Raw genomic sequence first — 15,575 nt, 5'->3', positions numbered from 1 at the left:
GATTAACATTAGAAAGAAGATAACGAGGTTCCGCCCAAGTCTACAGCTAATGAAGATGCTGTGCTCAAGGCAGATGTTATGTTTTATGTGTATGTGATGTCCCCATGTAAATAAACATGTATATCGTTGATTTGCCTCCTTATTACAATTATTACAATACAGAGCCTACATTTCTCGTCACTCTTCAATTCAATATCAGCCTTTCCCGCTGCTTTCTTATTTGATCAGCGCTATTTTGATTGTAATAAAGCGTGCACTATTGACGCCAATTGAATGCATTTCAACATCTCACGATGCAGGAAATTCTTTGACGCAGAGGCTCCACCCGCACATTACAGTGCTCCCATAAACTACATTGTTGGCTCCGGGGGACACGGAATAATAATTATTTTTTTCATTTAGAAAGTGGAAAGTTGAGAAACACTTCTTTTAAATGTTAATGCACTCATAGATACAATTAGAAATAGATAAACGATAAGGCCGATTTACAAAACACACACAGGCTTTATTCAGCCATATTAGATAACGAACAGCAACACACTTCCTAATCAACATTACATCATATATCAACATTAAGGTGGACAGAGCATGTTCTTTAAGTCCAAGAAAAAAATCTATATATTTAGCATTGTTAACAAGCATAATGTAAATATATTAGACTCGTGGCGCTATTAAAAAATAATATAATAAGAATAATAATCTTTATTATCCGTAAGGAAATTTGTCTTACAATTTGTGCATTACACCAAACAAAAAACATTATAACTATAAGAAACCAAAGTGTACATTCACACCAGACTCACTCATAATTTACATGTGACAAAGTTTATACCAGATTGTTCTTATTTAATGATTTGATTGCCAAGGGAACAAACATAAACACGTCGAAAGTTAAACTATTTTGGACCCTCGGTTACCTACCCTTAAGCTCAGAGGAATATTATAGGGACTTAAGGGTAGGTAGCCTAGGGTCCAAGTCCCTATTCCTCTGAGCTCCTATAGCGGATTGTCAATCTCGGGTAATTTTAAGGTGTGCGATTATATCAGACTGGCGGCCCGGGGAATATGGCTTTTTTTACTCTAAGACCAATAAATCAGGCTGACGGCTTCAGAAGGTTAAAATGGCAATGAAATCGTTTCTTAAAGTTCTTTTTGAATATACTTATTAAAAGAATGTGGTTTATAATGTGAGTCCGATTGGGAGCGAGTTCCAAACCTTTGGAACATGCCTATGGAAAAAACGCGACACTCCAGATATGCGTTAAGTCCATGGAGCGCAGGGGTCACTTAAAAATTGGGCTGGTTTGGGAGGAGGGGGGGCATATGGAGTGATCAGTTCACTAGTGTAGACCTACGATGCATTGATGACAAAGTGTTGCGATCTTAAATTGTAGTCGAGTCTTGTTTTGCGTAAAACTATATAGCCTACGTGCAGAGCTGTTCTGAATTCGCTGCAACTTAGCGACTCTGTCAAAGGCCTTTACCCGCCAGCACGGCGCTGCAGTGGTCATTATAAGGCGGCCCGGGAGAGAATGAATGCCAATAGCAAGCTTTTTTTTAAACAATGTTATCAAATATGGTCGGATCTGGCCTAAAAACACCATAGCTATTCTAGTGCTACTCTCAGCTAACCCCCCCCCCCCCCCCCCAAAAAAAAAATAAAAAAAAATTCTGAAGGAATAAAGGGATGACCTAAAATATAGCCTAACTAGGAATGCAAGATGCTAGAAATATATCTTAGGCTATATATATATTACAGACGTTACTTTAAAAATAAAGAAGATACGCATTTTCATGTATCAATCTAATCATGACTTAAACTCTGCCAAGTCTTGGTTTTCCTGTCTGATTCAGGCAACCCATTCAATTCATGGAATACATGCATTGATGTTTTTGGGAGGATATTAATGAAAGGTTTGCATCAGACAGAGAATTTAGCCTGTTATTATGATATAGATATAGGTATCGGTTCGACTATTCCCAGCTCACCCAACTTCTGAACTATCTCGCAAGCATCATTCACACTGTATAGGCTACCTCTGCTGGCACCCACTTTATCAAAGTAGGCAGCCCGCTGCAGTTGTTTTTTAATCTAGTCATATAATTTTTATGTAGGCCTAAAAATGTGTAGCGTGAATGCCTATTTTTCTTGGTGAATGAATTTGCACAATGTTCATTTTTATTTATGTTGTTAAACTTTATCTGCGGAATTTGTTTCTTCTCTGTAATTTATCAGACAAAACTCGACAGTTCTTACAATGAACACACTGATGTTTACAGACGTCTCTGTCGATACATATAGCAAGTGATGTCAGTGTTGCTATAGGCCAACTAGCTTCCTAAACTTCTTCAAGAAGTATCTGAAAGTCGCACTATCGTTATAATTTTCTTACTTATGAGGACCCTCTGTTTGAATTCAGAATAGGGTTAATGAGACAACGTATGTTCCGGAAGCTAAAAGACTAGCGAAAATTGCCCTTGTGGAGCATTACAGAGAATGCGGATCATGTCCTTCAAAGATGCATAGGCCTACTATATCAAGACTATTCTATAAAAGAAAAATTGTATTGAGAACTGCCTGATGCACGGTTCATCTCAGATATAGGATTACTGATTTGAACCCTCCAACACGAAAAATGAGAACGAAGAAGTATAGGGTTCAGTTTTATGAATGAGTGTTGTATGAGTGTGGAATCTCAGTGTTGGTCAGTGCGCTGTGGAGTGTGTCTCCATGTTGGATGCCAGCAAAGTGTAGAGCACCAAACTGATTTGTTGTGTTAACCAAAGTGTCACAAAGCAAATTCAGCAAAGAGGCGTGGCCTATGACAATTTATTTACCTGAGAAGTTTTAACTAGATATAATATGACGTCATTACTTGTTTAAAATTGCTCTTACAGAAGGGCTAAAAAATAGCTAAGGAATCTCCGAAGCACAGTAAATAAAAAAAAAATAGATTCATTAAATAGTTTTCTTTCTTTCCTTTCTTTTACTTCTGAATCTTCCAGAAAATAAAAATAAATATGTATTGGTCTCTAGCTTGACTTCCTATAGCACTACAAGCAGTTAAGTAGTAATTTTTGTCTTTGAAAGTTGAAGTACTTGATACTGTAAAAAAATGTACATTTAGTCTGCAATATTCAGTAAGAAATGAGACAAAAAAATCTATATAAACTGTGATAATTTACTATTTTCTATTGGGAAACTATTATAGAGAAATCTGACTTCATATCCATGTTAAAAGTAAATAGCAAAACAGTATTTTAAAATTCAATTACTAGACATAATAATATTTAAAACATGTTTAAACTTTTTTTTTCATTACATGGTATTTTATGCCTTTTAGAAAATCCTGAAAACTAAATAATTTCATAAGACTTATTATTTCATAAAACAATTTACAATAATAATTAAAAGAAAAAAAAGCTTTACTTTACAATAAGAGATTTCTCAGGTAGCAATTGTACAATCAATAAAAAACATATTTGATTATAAGAAAAAACAACAACATTTAAGTCTTTCAAATGATTATTTTCTGTTGATAATGCTCTATACATTAGTTTGTTGTCAGCAGTTTTCTTCGCTTGCTATGGAAACAAATACAACAGTATAACTGTTATCTTTAATACAAACCTGCATTATTCATATCACAAATTACATTTTCTGGATCATTCTCAAGAGTTAATTAAGGTAAGTGCATTGTCTAGTTCTAGGTAAACATAACTCAAATAATAATGTAATAGATTATATCGTAAAAGGAATGTATGAGATCCTATCACAATTCATGAATCAAACTAATGTAAAATAAAATCATAATGAGTAAAATTTTCATATCTATTCTAAAATAACAGAAGAATGGTGAGCATTTAATATTTTAAGGGCAATAGCCCAATTATGTTTTCATGGATATTTATGTTTTTTCAGCAATCTTATATGTAAAAAAAAATATTTAGATTTGCAGAAAAAAAAACTTATTCTCTAAGAAAATTACTCTTTAAGCTATTTCTTATAAACCCAGGAGAAAAAAACAACAACCTTAGAACTGTATAAAGGTATACTAAGAAGAAAACTGTCTAAAAGGCTATCACATAGATTTTCAGCTAATCCTGACATACTTGACAGTTTACCGCTGAATCTGGTTCAATAGATTCTTACAGTGCCAAGCAAAATCAAGATACATTAATTTGAACTGCAGACATGGTTCACACTAAGGTTTTGTCTCATATGTATTACTGAATAAATTTTAAACATTCTATACATTTGTACTGAATAACAATAAGACCAAATCAGTATTACAGAAGTTATGTCTTAAAAATGTTACACACATTTTGTAAAGGAAAATAATGTAAGCAATTCAGTGAATAAACAGGATTTTAAGTCTGAAAGAAATTAGAACAAGATTATGTATCAATTATCATCTTCAGGAAATCTTATAAAAGAATTGTAAGCTAAAGCATTCCATTGAAGCTATGCAATGGAGAAAAAAAAGAGGTTAAAAATTAAAACTAATAAATGAAAGTGAACTTAACAAAATTCTGAAAAGACCATTGAATTTAAAAAAAACACATTTGTGACTGTGCTATACGCTTCAGGCTGTTGCCTTAATAGTCCAGAGTTGAAGCCCAGCCCACTGCCATCCTTCAGGAGGTTTGAGGTAGGACATAATAAACTTCATTTGTAATACAAAGTAAAGAATGACAAAGAAGACTTACATCCATTTTTATACCCATATCCTACTTTGTACACTGGCAGTGTACATTTTTCAAAAACTTATATAAAAAAAACTATTAAAGTTTTTTCTATTTTTTCTTTTGTTTTCGTTTAAGAACATGTTTGTCTACGTATTGCCACGTGCTGTTTGACTTTTACAATTTCGTTTTATTATTTTATTGCGCTAGGAAGTGACAACATTGTTAAAAATTGAAAAAAATGAAACCTGTTCGGAAAATGTAAGTAATAACACATGTATATAAATATTTTCAAATAAAACTACTTGATTTAGAAACATAAAGTATCCTAGTATTATAATTAATTAATAGATTTAACATTTATAGCATGGTCTTTTCAAATTTTAATTTTATGTAACGTACACTCCCAGTGTACATGGCAGGATATGCCACTATAGGAATCAATTACTGATATATGAATCGAAATAAATCAAGACTTTATTTAGAACATAGATTTGTTTGTTTTAACCAATATTATCATATATTATTGCTATACATAATGAGTGCCCTTATAATTGCATATTATAGAACTAATAATGTGATTATAAGGTTATTTTTTGAAAACATATAAACAATAATATAATAATTCCTTTTATATATTTTGTTTTGTTTTATTTTACTTCATGCAGTTCTCCTAGGCTATAGTATTTTAACTAACTACTTAGAAAAATATTTGTCCCATTAGCAAATTATAATCCTATTGATGTATGGTTATGTTAAAAAAAAATTATAATAATAATTATAGATATTTATAATATTTTTTTAGAGTCTCAAGTAAATATTAACAGTTCACAATGTCATCATTAAGAATCAAGATAAGAACCTGATATCTAATAGTAAATAAATGAATTAGACAAAAGCATTATAGAGTTTCAATGACATTAGAATCTTATAATTTGTTATTAGGTCCTTGTGTTATATCATAACATAATATGTTTACCTCCATGACACCGTTATTTATTATGTATACTTATTTTTACAATTTAGTCACAATTTAGTATAGCTAATTAGCAGAGCTAATATCACAAGGGAATTGAGTCTATTGACTTTATTAAAGCTAACAAACTTGAAAATGCCAAAACTATGACTGCGACCCAATGAAAAGAATTCGAAAAAAAATGGAATTTATGATTATTACATAACTGATAAGCATATGAATATACGAATATACGAACATATAAAGTATGTTTGGTTCAACCGCACTTCAAATATTAAAGTCTTTGCTTATGGACATGATCTTTGAATATCTCACTATTGTATTATTATTTTTTGTTGTAAAAAATATATCTGGATAGTACTGGTTAGTACCATATAATGTTGTACATTTGATGCCTATTTTTTTACTATATTGTTATAATTTTTTAGTAAAAAAAGCATTAAAATATACTTTTTTTGCATTAAAATGCTTATTAGTGTGTTTTTCAATGTTATTAACTAATCTGTTTTCACTTAAAGATTGTAAAAAAAAAATATTACTTTTTTTATATAATGTTCCTCACGGGGCCACTTCCTGCTACGTACACTGCCAGTGTACATCTCACAGAATCGTTACTATATGGAATTTTTCAAAAATTCTTTTTGCAATGTCTTAGTTTGACCAATAGAAATTGATATTTAATAGAAAATTTATATTTAATGCAGTAATAAAGTTTTGGTAGTTAATGGGTTTTTAATTAATGTACAAAGGGTGGATTATACATACATATAGCTCCTCCTTGGTGGTAGAAGATGAGCACATTTCTCATTTACTATGAACTTGAAGATGACTATTAAGTCCAATCCTCCCTTTCAAAAGCCAGCCACAGACATGGCATGGGTAAGATAAGCCTGATTCTTGTCTCAGCCTTTTGTTCATTCTGTGTTCTTTCACGCAAGCCGCTCTCCTACCCTTGTGTTTTGAGACTTCGACACTCACTGCTTCACACCATGAGGAGCAATTGAGAACTAGTTTCCAGTGTTCCATTGTGATCATTATTTGTATTGTATTATATAAATATATAAAAAAAAAGCCAAATCTTGCAACCCTTGCAGTGCAAGTGAGTTGTTTATTTTCTTTGTGCGTCAAGCATGTTAGAAGATCAAGCTCATTGTGTGTTCATTGTACTTGAGACATCGGTCATGTGAGAGGGGTGTACCTTTGTTTTTACTGTCGAGAAGAATCTTGTTGAAAAAAAACAAAACAAGAAATTGGTAGTTCTATTGGTGTTCATTGAATAAATAATGATGACAACTGACACCATGGACTTAAATAGAAAAATACCTATATTCAACAGTTGTGCTGGGTAAGGCAGCTATACTGCATGGTAGACGATCTTATGCTAATAAAAATATTTGTCATCAAGATTAAAGGATGACTGTTTAACAATTACACTCTCCAGAAAAATGGAAAAAAACAGCTGAGCTGAAAAAAGTACACACAATACACATTTGAGATCCAATGGAAAATTAAGGTCAGAAACAGAGAAAATAAAAAGAGAACATAACTCCCAGAAAATAACTGCTTTGTTTTTATCAGATTGAATAAAAAATATGTAGATATCTGGGCTTGCAGAGTCACATAAAATACTGTACTTTTATTAAATGTTCAGCGGCAAAAATAATGTCTTATTGTATTTATTATAGTAATACATACAATTGAAAAAAAAACACAATCAAAATGAATAAGGATGGTGTATAGTGTTTATATGTTTTGTTGGATTTCAATGAATTTATAATTAGTAAATCAAAATAAATAACAATGTAAAAGAAATTATAAAATATTCTAGCTTAGGAATAGACAGAATTTTAAAGTACCCTTACCAAATACTAGAGAATCACAACTTAGTAGGAATATTAGCCAGGACAATGTGAGGCATTTTGTGTGTACATTGGTACTATAGAATTTCTATCAAAATGCAGCTTGCCATTGCAGGACAGCCCTTATAGCACTTGACACTTAGTTTTAATATAGCCCCTTTAGGACAAGTTTGATATGTACTTCTAAAATAATGAATGGCATGGCCCCTCCCTACCTGAGGAGAAACATGGCAGTGCTGGAAGCAAACAAGATAAAAGGAGTGATTTATTACTATGGCTTTGAGTTTCTATCAATAAGTGGAAAAGCTAATTAAATTAAAATCCTTCATGCACAAAGTGCTCTATTGGAGTTTTAAAGCTGGTCTTTCCATTAAATGGAGGATGATGCTTTCAGAGACCTACACTTAGACAGTCAGGACAAAGCTACCCGAGGCAAACACCACTAGACATTTTATAAGTAATGACTTTCACCATTACAAATGCTAACATCTCAAGCTATATGGCAAGAAGGGCAACATGATGGTGACAACATTTGCAAAAGAATTCTTCAATCAAAGGAGAGAATAAAATTCTTGGCTGAATGTGAGCAGCCATCAGGTCATAACAATCCACTTAATATATGCCGGATTTGTTAAATATGGAAAAGCTTTCAGCGCAAATATTCAAATAATAATGTCTACATCAAGATCAACATTCATGTAGACTATCAAGTATTACTGATATAACTGTGTGCATTTCTAATGTGTGTAGGAAAGACACAAAGTGGGTAGAGTAATGACAAAATATTACTTGAACTACAGCCTTCAGTAAAGACACACAAAAAGTTTAAGAGTATAAATGCTAAACATAGCACAAGTCACTTTCACAAAAAACATTTAAAAAATTCTAGTGAAAATATTATCTCAAAATCCAAGTAAAAAAAAAAAGTAAATACCGGTATATGCTAAATGCCTTTAGGTTTAGCTTAGTTACTTATGCTCTGTAAAACTTGTAATTCTAGTAAGGATGTCAACATTTGCTGATTTCACTGTATCTCTTAGTTTCTTAGCATTGTAATCTGAGTGATGCCCCATAAATTAGACTTCTTGTGTGTGTGTCAAGCAAGTTTAAAAATATTTTTATTCCATGAAAATTTATTTGAAAAAAAAACAACAAAAGATTCCTATGAAGAAAAATTTTTTAGTTTAAATATATCAGAGATATGAGAATTGGCACTTTTGGCAAATTATTACCCAGACAAATTGTTATTAAATCTGCTTATGCATTTATACCATGCTCAGATAGTACACAAAACATCAACAACTCATTTGAAGATTTAAAATAAAATGTGAAAAGTGAGTTAGATTCTAATCCAAAATAGAAGAAATATCAGCCTTAAAAAATACTGAAAATGGGCAATTCTTTTAAAGCATCTATTATAATTTATCAGAAAACATTTAATGATCTAAAAATTAACAACGAACAGGAAAGTTTTAAATTAAAACTTTTCCATTAAATACAATTATAAAGTATGTAAAAGAATATATACATATTTTTTTTTGCACAGCAAAAAATACAGCCAATAGTCTCTTATAAACCAGATCTTTTTATAATAACAAATATATATATATATATATATATATATATAAAAAACACACAAATAAAAATATTACAAACTGCGTCATAAGCTTCTAAGTAGCAAAAATGTTGAGCTAAGTGATTTCAAACTAATGACACGCTTCTTGCGAGAGTTGCCGCATATATATTTTAGTCCTATAATCCCTATCACTACAGCTAACAACAATAGTAACAGCATGTACATCAGTAGGTCTTCATGTAAGGCACCAGTTTTCTGAAAAACAAATTCAATTATGAACTGCTTTTTTTTATATACATGCAAGATAAACATAGAACAATAACATTTGTAGGGAATAATAATAAACCTTTTACTTGAGCCCTCAACGCTACCTCAGCCAGTATTTTAATTGTAATGTCTATGAGGAATACAAGAAACCAGATACAAATGATATGTAGGATTGAATATTGAACAAATTTGAAAATAATAATATGATCCTAAGATATTTGTGTTCAGCATGCTATTTGAAAGAGGACTAAGCCAAATAGCTGTTACAGAAAGATAGTAATTTTTTTTTAAATAAGTAGGAAATAATATTGGTCAGTTGAAAGCTTACATGCAGCTCATCATAGCAATATATGCACTTTAGGTGATACCTTTACCTTAGAAGGACTTTCTGTCAGATCTTCAAAAGGTTGTTCCCCTTGTTCCAAGTCAACAATACTTCTTCTTAGCTTAGCATCAGAGGTTTCCTCCTTTTCAAGATGATAATGGCACCAAAAAAAAAAAAAAAGATTTTTATATTAAATCTATTTGTCTATTGGCCCAAGAGCGTTCATAATACAGAATTGAAGATATTCAGATAAGAAATATTACCAAATTTAATATGTCCTTCTTCCATCTGTCAAGGTATGTTAAAAATTCAACATAAAGTGGGTGCACTAAAACTAGTTCCTCCTGGGAAAATCGAATGTAAAAGAAATACTTTTTTATTAAACATTACCATACATATACATTAATAGTATATATTTTTCACTTAACAGAATAAACCCCACACACCCACTCTTGAACAGACACTGCACCCACCTCTAGGAAACTATCATTCATACCCTCTTTGAATGTCCCAATTTATTTCCCTTTAGACAGACCCTACTATCACAACAACCCAACATAGAACTCAGTATGGCATAACAGAACAGCTGAAATAAATAACACATATGTTTTCTTGGCACAGACCACATAATAGCTTATGGCTCAGAAGCAAAACGTTGACTAGAAGAAGAAATATATATTTTTTACTTTATCAGTCTGCTTCACAGTGAAAGTGTCCCAAAGATACCCGTATGTTTTGATGCTGGTGGTAATTTATTATTGTAAAGTTTGTTTAAATTTGAAGCCAAAAAAAATATTTTATTAAATATGAGCATTTAATTTATATTACTAATGAGATGCTGACTACAACAAAAGTAGACTTTAGATTAAATTTAAATCTGAATGAACGTTAAAGGCAGAAAAAAAATCAACAAAAATTTGGCCTCCAAGATCATTTCTTTTTTCTTTTGTATTTTAGAGACATTCTTACATTTCTTTTAACTTTGAATGTCTCACTCAAATGGCAAATGGAAGATTAGAAATTAATTTGTATATTACACAAATTTGATTTTATCTTCATGTCTCCATGAAAGTAACATATCAGGATTCTCAATGTGGCATTTAATGGAATCTCTGATTTGAAATTATATATAGAAGCTTCTTTTCTTTAATAACTAATGTAAACTGACTGCACATGATTTAGAACTTTGCTTTGTTTTTTTTTTAATGAAAATTTGGACACATCAGGAGGCAACTGCTCTGTGGGCAACATTATTCTGGCTATTGCTAATGCTCAGACATTCATCTCATTTCTCAGACTGAAATAGGCTAGAGGTTCCCCTGATTTATATTTCAAAGAATCAGTACCAACAAATTCATTGATTGTTTCTGAATATTTAAATGTCTCCCTTGAAATCATGGTGGGAATCTGCTGAGACCTTTTTTTTTTTAAGTCTCTCTAAATGTAATCTTTATTTAATTGATAAAATCATTACTGTAGTTTATCTAGCAAAATTTAAACATAATGTAAAAAGACAGAAAGTCTAATTGTTATTTTAGACAAAAATTATTATTTTTTCTACATCCATCTTCAAATGCAAAGTATTACTACATTTCACTATTCTATTGTATTCAATGTGGAAACAAGCCACAAAGAAAAAAAAATCACCTCAAGCTTTTCACTCTCAGGATTGAACTCATCAAAGCAACTATTGCCTACATGGTTATCATGACCCCACATCTCAATAGCCAAAGAGAAGGGAACCTGGAGTTTAAAAAAATTGTTTTATGTTTAATGCACTATATCATGAGAGACAGGACAGAGGTATACACAGAGACAGAGGTATACAGTGAGACAGAAACCAGAGAATAGAAAGCAAACACAGTAAATTATCTCACTCAAGATACCTTTGAGTAATTCTGAATAAGAGAAAATATAAACAAATATAAATTAAATTTTATTAAGAAGGCTAGAGTTGTGGAAACAACATCCATATGGAAACTGACAAAAAATACTACGCCTCTATGAAGTATATATAATTCCAATCTATATACCCTGACATGTTTAGAAAACTAAGTGACCTTTATCATTCTACATTCAATAAAAGGCTAGAATGAAGATGATGCTATTATAACTAAATACCATATGTGATAATGTTCAAGACAACTCATATTAAAAATGATAACAACTGTATGTAAAACCTGTGTAAGAATCTTGTGTGTGATTTTGAGCTTTGTGAACACCTTTCATGAAAAATATTAATTGAAGTTCATGTATTGAAATAATTTACAGTACCTGGTATAAAGTTTTGTTTAAATTAATATGGGTGTAAATGTAAATTCTCTTTAATATTCTATTTATTTGGCCTTGTTTTTTAAAAAAGGATTATTCACATTTTGTGTAACATTTGAATTTTTTAAAACAGCCATAACAACATTTTCTACAGCTATGTGCCCAATGAAATTCAAATTTCTTAGAAGAGGCAAAATATATAGACAAATTAACAAAGTCAATAAAGTAGTCTGCCATTTCAGTCCTAAGAAATTCTAAGGTCCACAATAAACTGTTTATGTTGTTGGGGGAACAAAGGCTAATTAAAAAATGCAGTCTCCAAATGATTAATGCCAGTGTATAAAAAAAGGCTTACCTTGGCAACACCAGCCATGTAATCAAAAGATGTTCCATCAGCAGTGTAACCATTTAGCTTATGAGCAAGTCCAAATTGAAACAGACGTAAAGGTGAAGCTCTAGCCATTTGTTTGGAAAGTTCTATTATTCTGTTTTTGTTATGAGGTACTCTGTGAATACGTTTAGACTTTGAGTCTAGAAAAAAAAAGGTTTGTGCAAATTAATTTAAACTATTGTAAAAAAACAAAAAAGTCTTCAGTACCGTTACTTATGAATCAATATAATGTTTGATATTTATAATTTGTGTAATAACCTTGTTGATTACATTAATGTGTTTAAGTTTAAATGTTCAGACAGTTTCCAAGTCAGAGTTAAAATAAAGACTAAGCAACATAAAAAGATAAATTGCAAAATGTTATATTTTACTTCATAGAGTTTACCTGCAAAAGGAATGTAGATGTGTCGTATTCCAGAATGAAAGGAAAAGAATCCATCAAAATTCACTAGTCTTGAAAGCTCTCTAAATACTTCTGTCTCAGGCTCTACATAATAGGATTGTTAACTTATAGTATTATACACCATAAAATATAAAATTAAATTGAATAGCAGCCGTAGAAACAAATTAGAATAAATGATCATTCAAACCCTAAATAAAATAATTGTCAATTATCATCACAAGCTAATCTTATCAATTCAAAATTTAAATAAATATCCATGTTACCAGAGAAAGCACTTGGCCCTCTGTATTCACCATCATTAGGATCTTTCGAGCTTCCAATATCTCCGAAATTCCAATCAAAGTTGCGGTTGATGTCTATTCCTTTAGCATTTCCACGCCAGCAGTAATTTTTAGATTTCTCAATGTAATCTTTTCCATCAGGGTTAGTTAAAGCAATAATATAAATATCAAAACGATTCAACACCCATTTGGTAAAAGATTCACTGAGACAGTTTATTGTTTTCTCCAAGCCCTGTGTCAAATTATTGAGAAAGTAAAACATACTCTCAATAGGGAAAAATTCTCTCGCATGTTCACCGTAGGCCATTAAAATCTTGACATTATTTTCTAAAAATGGATTTGAAAAATTGGTGATTCTGATCACTAGCTGTGATAATCCAGATCCAGATTTATACTTGTCTAGAGTCTGTATGTAATCTGGGTATTTCTGAGCCAAACTCATGACATCAGCAAAAGCTTGGGTGTAATTATGATAAATTAAATAATCTGGCTCATATTTTTCCACTTGGCTTTTTACATTCATCCCTTGATTACATGAAATAACCATCAAAGTTAAGAGGGTCAAATAATGCACCATATTTTTTTTACAAAAAGTATGTAACATTTATTTATCTTGGTCTGAATACAAGTAGTGACATCATTTTTTCATTGCTATTTTGCAATGAATAGAGTCTCATTACTGTCTTCTTTTATTCAGCATTCAGTTTTTAGCCCTGCGGAAGAAAATCAAAAATATCATCATACAAAAATTAGCTGTGTAAAAAAAAATAGATTGACAACAATTTTTAAGGCTTTAGAATATTACATAAATTAATAAAATAAAATATTAGGTTTTAGGAAGGTAAATTTGGTATCATTGACCATTGCAAACCTCTCAGCAAGCTCTACATAACTAGATCTACTCTAGATAGTTTCTGTTGTTATATAAACAAACTTTAAACTTTAAGCATAAATCTCTAGGTCAAAATTCAATAAAATAATACCAAGCTTGCTTAAAAATGATACTACAAAAAAATCTAGTACTAGATTCTAGATCTAGCATGATATTGACATATTCATGATATTGATTTAATTGATATACCACAGATTGGTAATAATTATAGATTGATCTACTAGACTAGTCATCTAGTAGACTAGTCTAGACAGTCTTGTAACATACTACGTATTTTAACGCATTGTTTACTGATTGAAGACATTGAATTTGAAGTGATGATCATTATTTGATGAACTTAATTTAGATTTAATTATCATTGATTATGTCTAGCTAGAATCTAGATCTCAAATGACAGACAAGTCACAAATGTTTCATGAATTGTATCTTATAGTTATAGTATAGATCTAGACTCTACTCTAGACTAGTCTATCTAATCACTAATCTAGATCTATTATATAAACAGTATTAGACTAGTATAGACTCATACATAGAGACTAGACTCTAGCTAGATTCTAGATCTAAATATTTTTGTAAATTTAATAATAGGGGGAAATTAAACAGAGTGACCTCCCTTAAAAAAAAAAAATGCATTTATTCGGTCACGGACTTATTTTCATTAGACGTGGCTATTCTGAGAAAGACTCTAGATCCAAGATCTAGATTAAATTCTAAAATATTTTTGAAATTAAACACAAATACTTTTATTAAGATTATTTTAATCTAATCTTATAGTATTAGATCTAGATTTTTTCCCCAACCCGGTTGTACTAAGATAAAACAATTAAAGCTATTTAGGTCTATGGCCTCTATGGTAAAGAATCTTATATAATACAGACGTTACTTCAAAAAAGAAGATGAATGTTGTTGATCTTTTTTATGTTAGGGCCTATAAATATTTAAAATACGTATCCCTGGTTAAGAAGACATTTAAAAATATGGTTTTATCAGTGTTTAAAGTGTTCTTTGCTTAACATTAGGTTTATTATTTATTATATTCTATCAAAAATAATCATAGCCAAATCATATCTTAATTTAGCATTAATTATTATTATAGGTAACTTTGCACATTAGCGAGTCAATGTGCCTTCTTAATGCACAAAAACTTTATTGTCAAAAGTCTATGTCAGAGAACATTATTTGCGATGCGCTGGTTGAGAGAAAAAAAAAGGGTCCCAGAGAGAGAAAGAGAGGGGAGAGAGAGAGAGATAAAAAAAAAAACAGAGCATGCAGTTTCATTTCATTATAATACACAGCTAAAAAGTAATATGTTATGGGAATCTTTGAAATGTAGGGTGTAAGCATTGTAAAGTAAACTGCTAAAATTATATATTACATCTTTGGATAACGTAATTAAGTTTTTTTTTGCTTTACATGTTTCTGATGTTCTATCTTAACCCAAACCTGCCTCAGGATGCAGGAGATGGCCATCGAGACAACTTTTTTGAGTGTTTGGTAAACTCAAAATTAGCTACTTTTACAATAACATAATACAATTGATATAACAATTATAAATTAATATTTAAAAAACTTACAATTAGATCTATATTTATATGCCTATGAAATAGATCTAGATATAAAACCGATCTAGAAATAATTGAAAATTAAT

The 15,575-nt window shown here is 30.7% G+C and overlaps 1 protein-coding gene across 1 annotated transcript; it reads right to left on the bottom strand.

Annotated features, from left to right (window-relative positions):
- Positions 1-3,168: 3,168 nt before the first annotated feature.
- LOC106058093 (carboxypeptidase T-like) lies at positions 3,169-13,742 on the bottom strand. The gene is made up of 7 exons (XM_013215463.2): positions 13,018-13,742; positions 12,737-12,838; positions 12,316-12,491; positions 11,337-11,432; positions 9,953-10,033; positions 9,739-9,831; positions 3,169-9,352 (listed from the first exon to the last, which is right to left on the bottom strand). Exons 1-7 carry the CDS (start codon positions 13,637-13,639, stop codon positions 9,182-9,184), a joined length of 1,341 nt encoding a protein of 446 aa, XP_013070917.2. The 5' UTR covers positions 13,640-13,742; the 3' UTR covers positions 3,169-9,181.
- Positions 13,743-15,575: the final 1,833 nt, after the last annotated feature.

This window comes from Biomphalaria glabrata, chromosome 3, assembly GCF_947242115.1.
Source record: "Biomphalaria glabrata chromosome 3, xgBioGlab47.1, whole genome shotgun sequence".
NCBI lineage: Eukaryota > Metazoa > Mollusca > Gastropoda > Planorbidae > Biomphalaria > Biomphalaria glabrata.
Note: the sequence above shows the minus strand (reverse complement) of the source record. Positions and strands in the feature narration are given on the sequence as shown.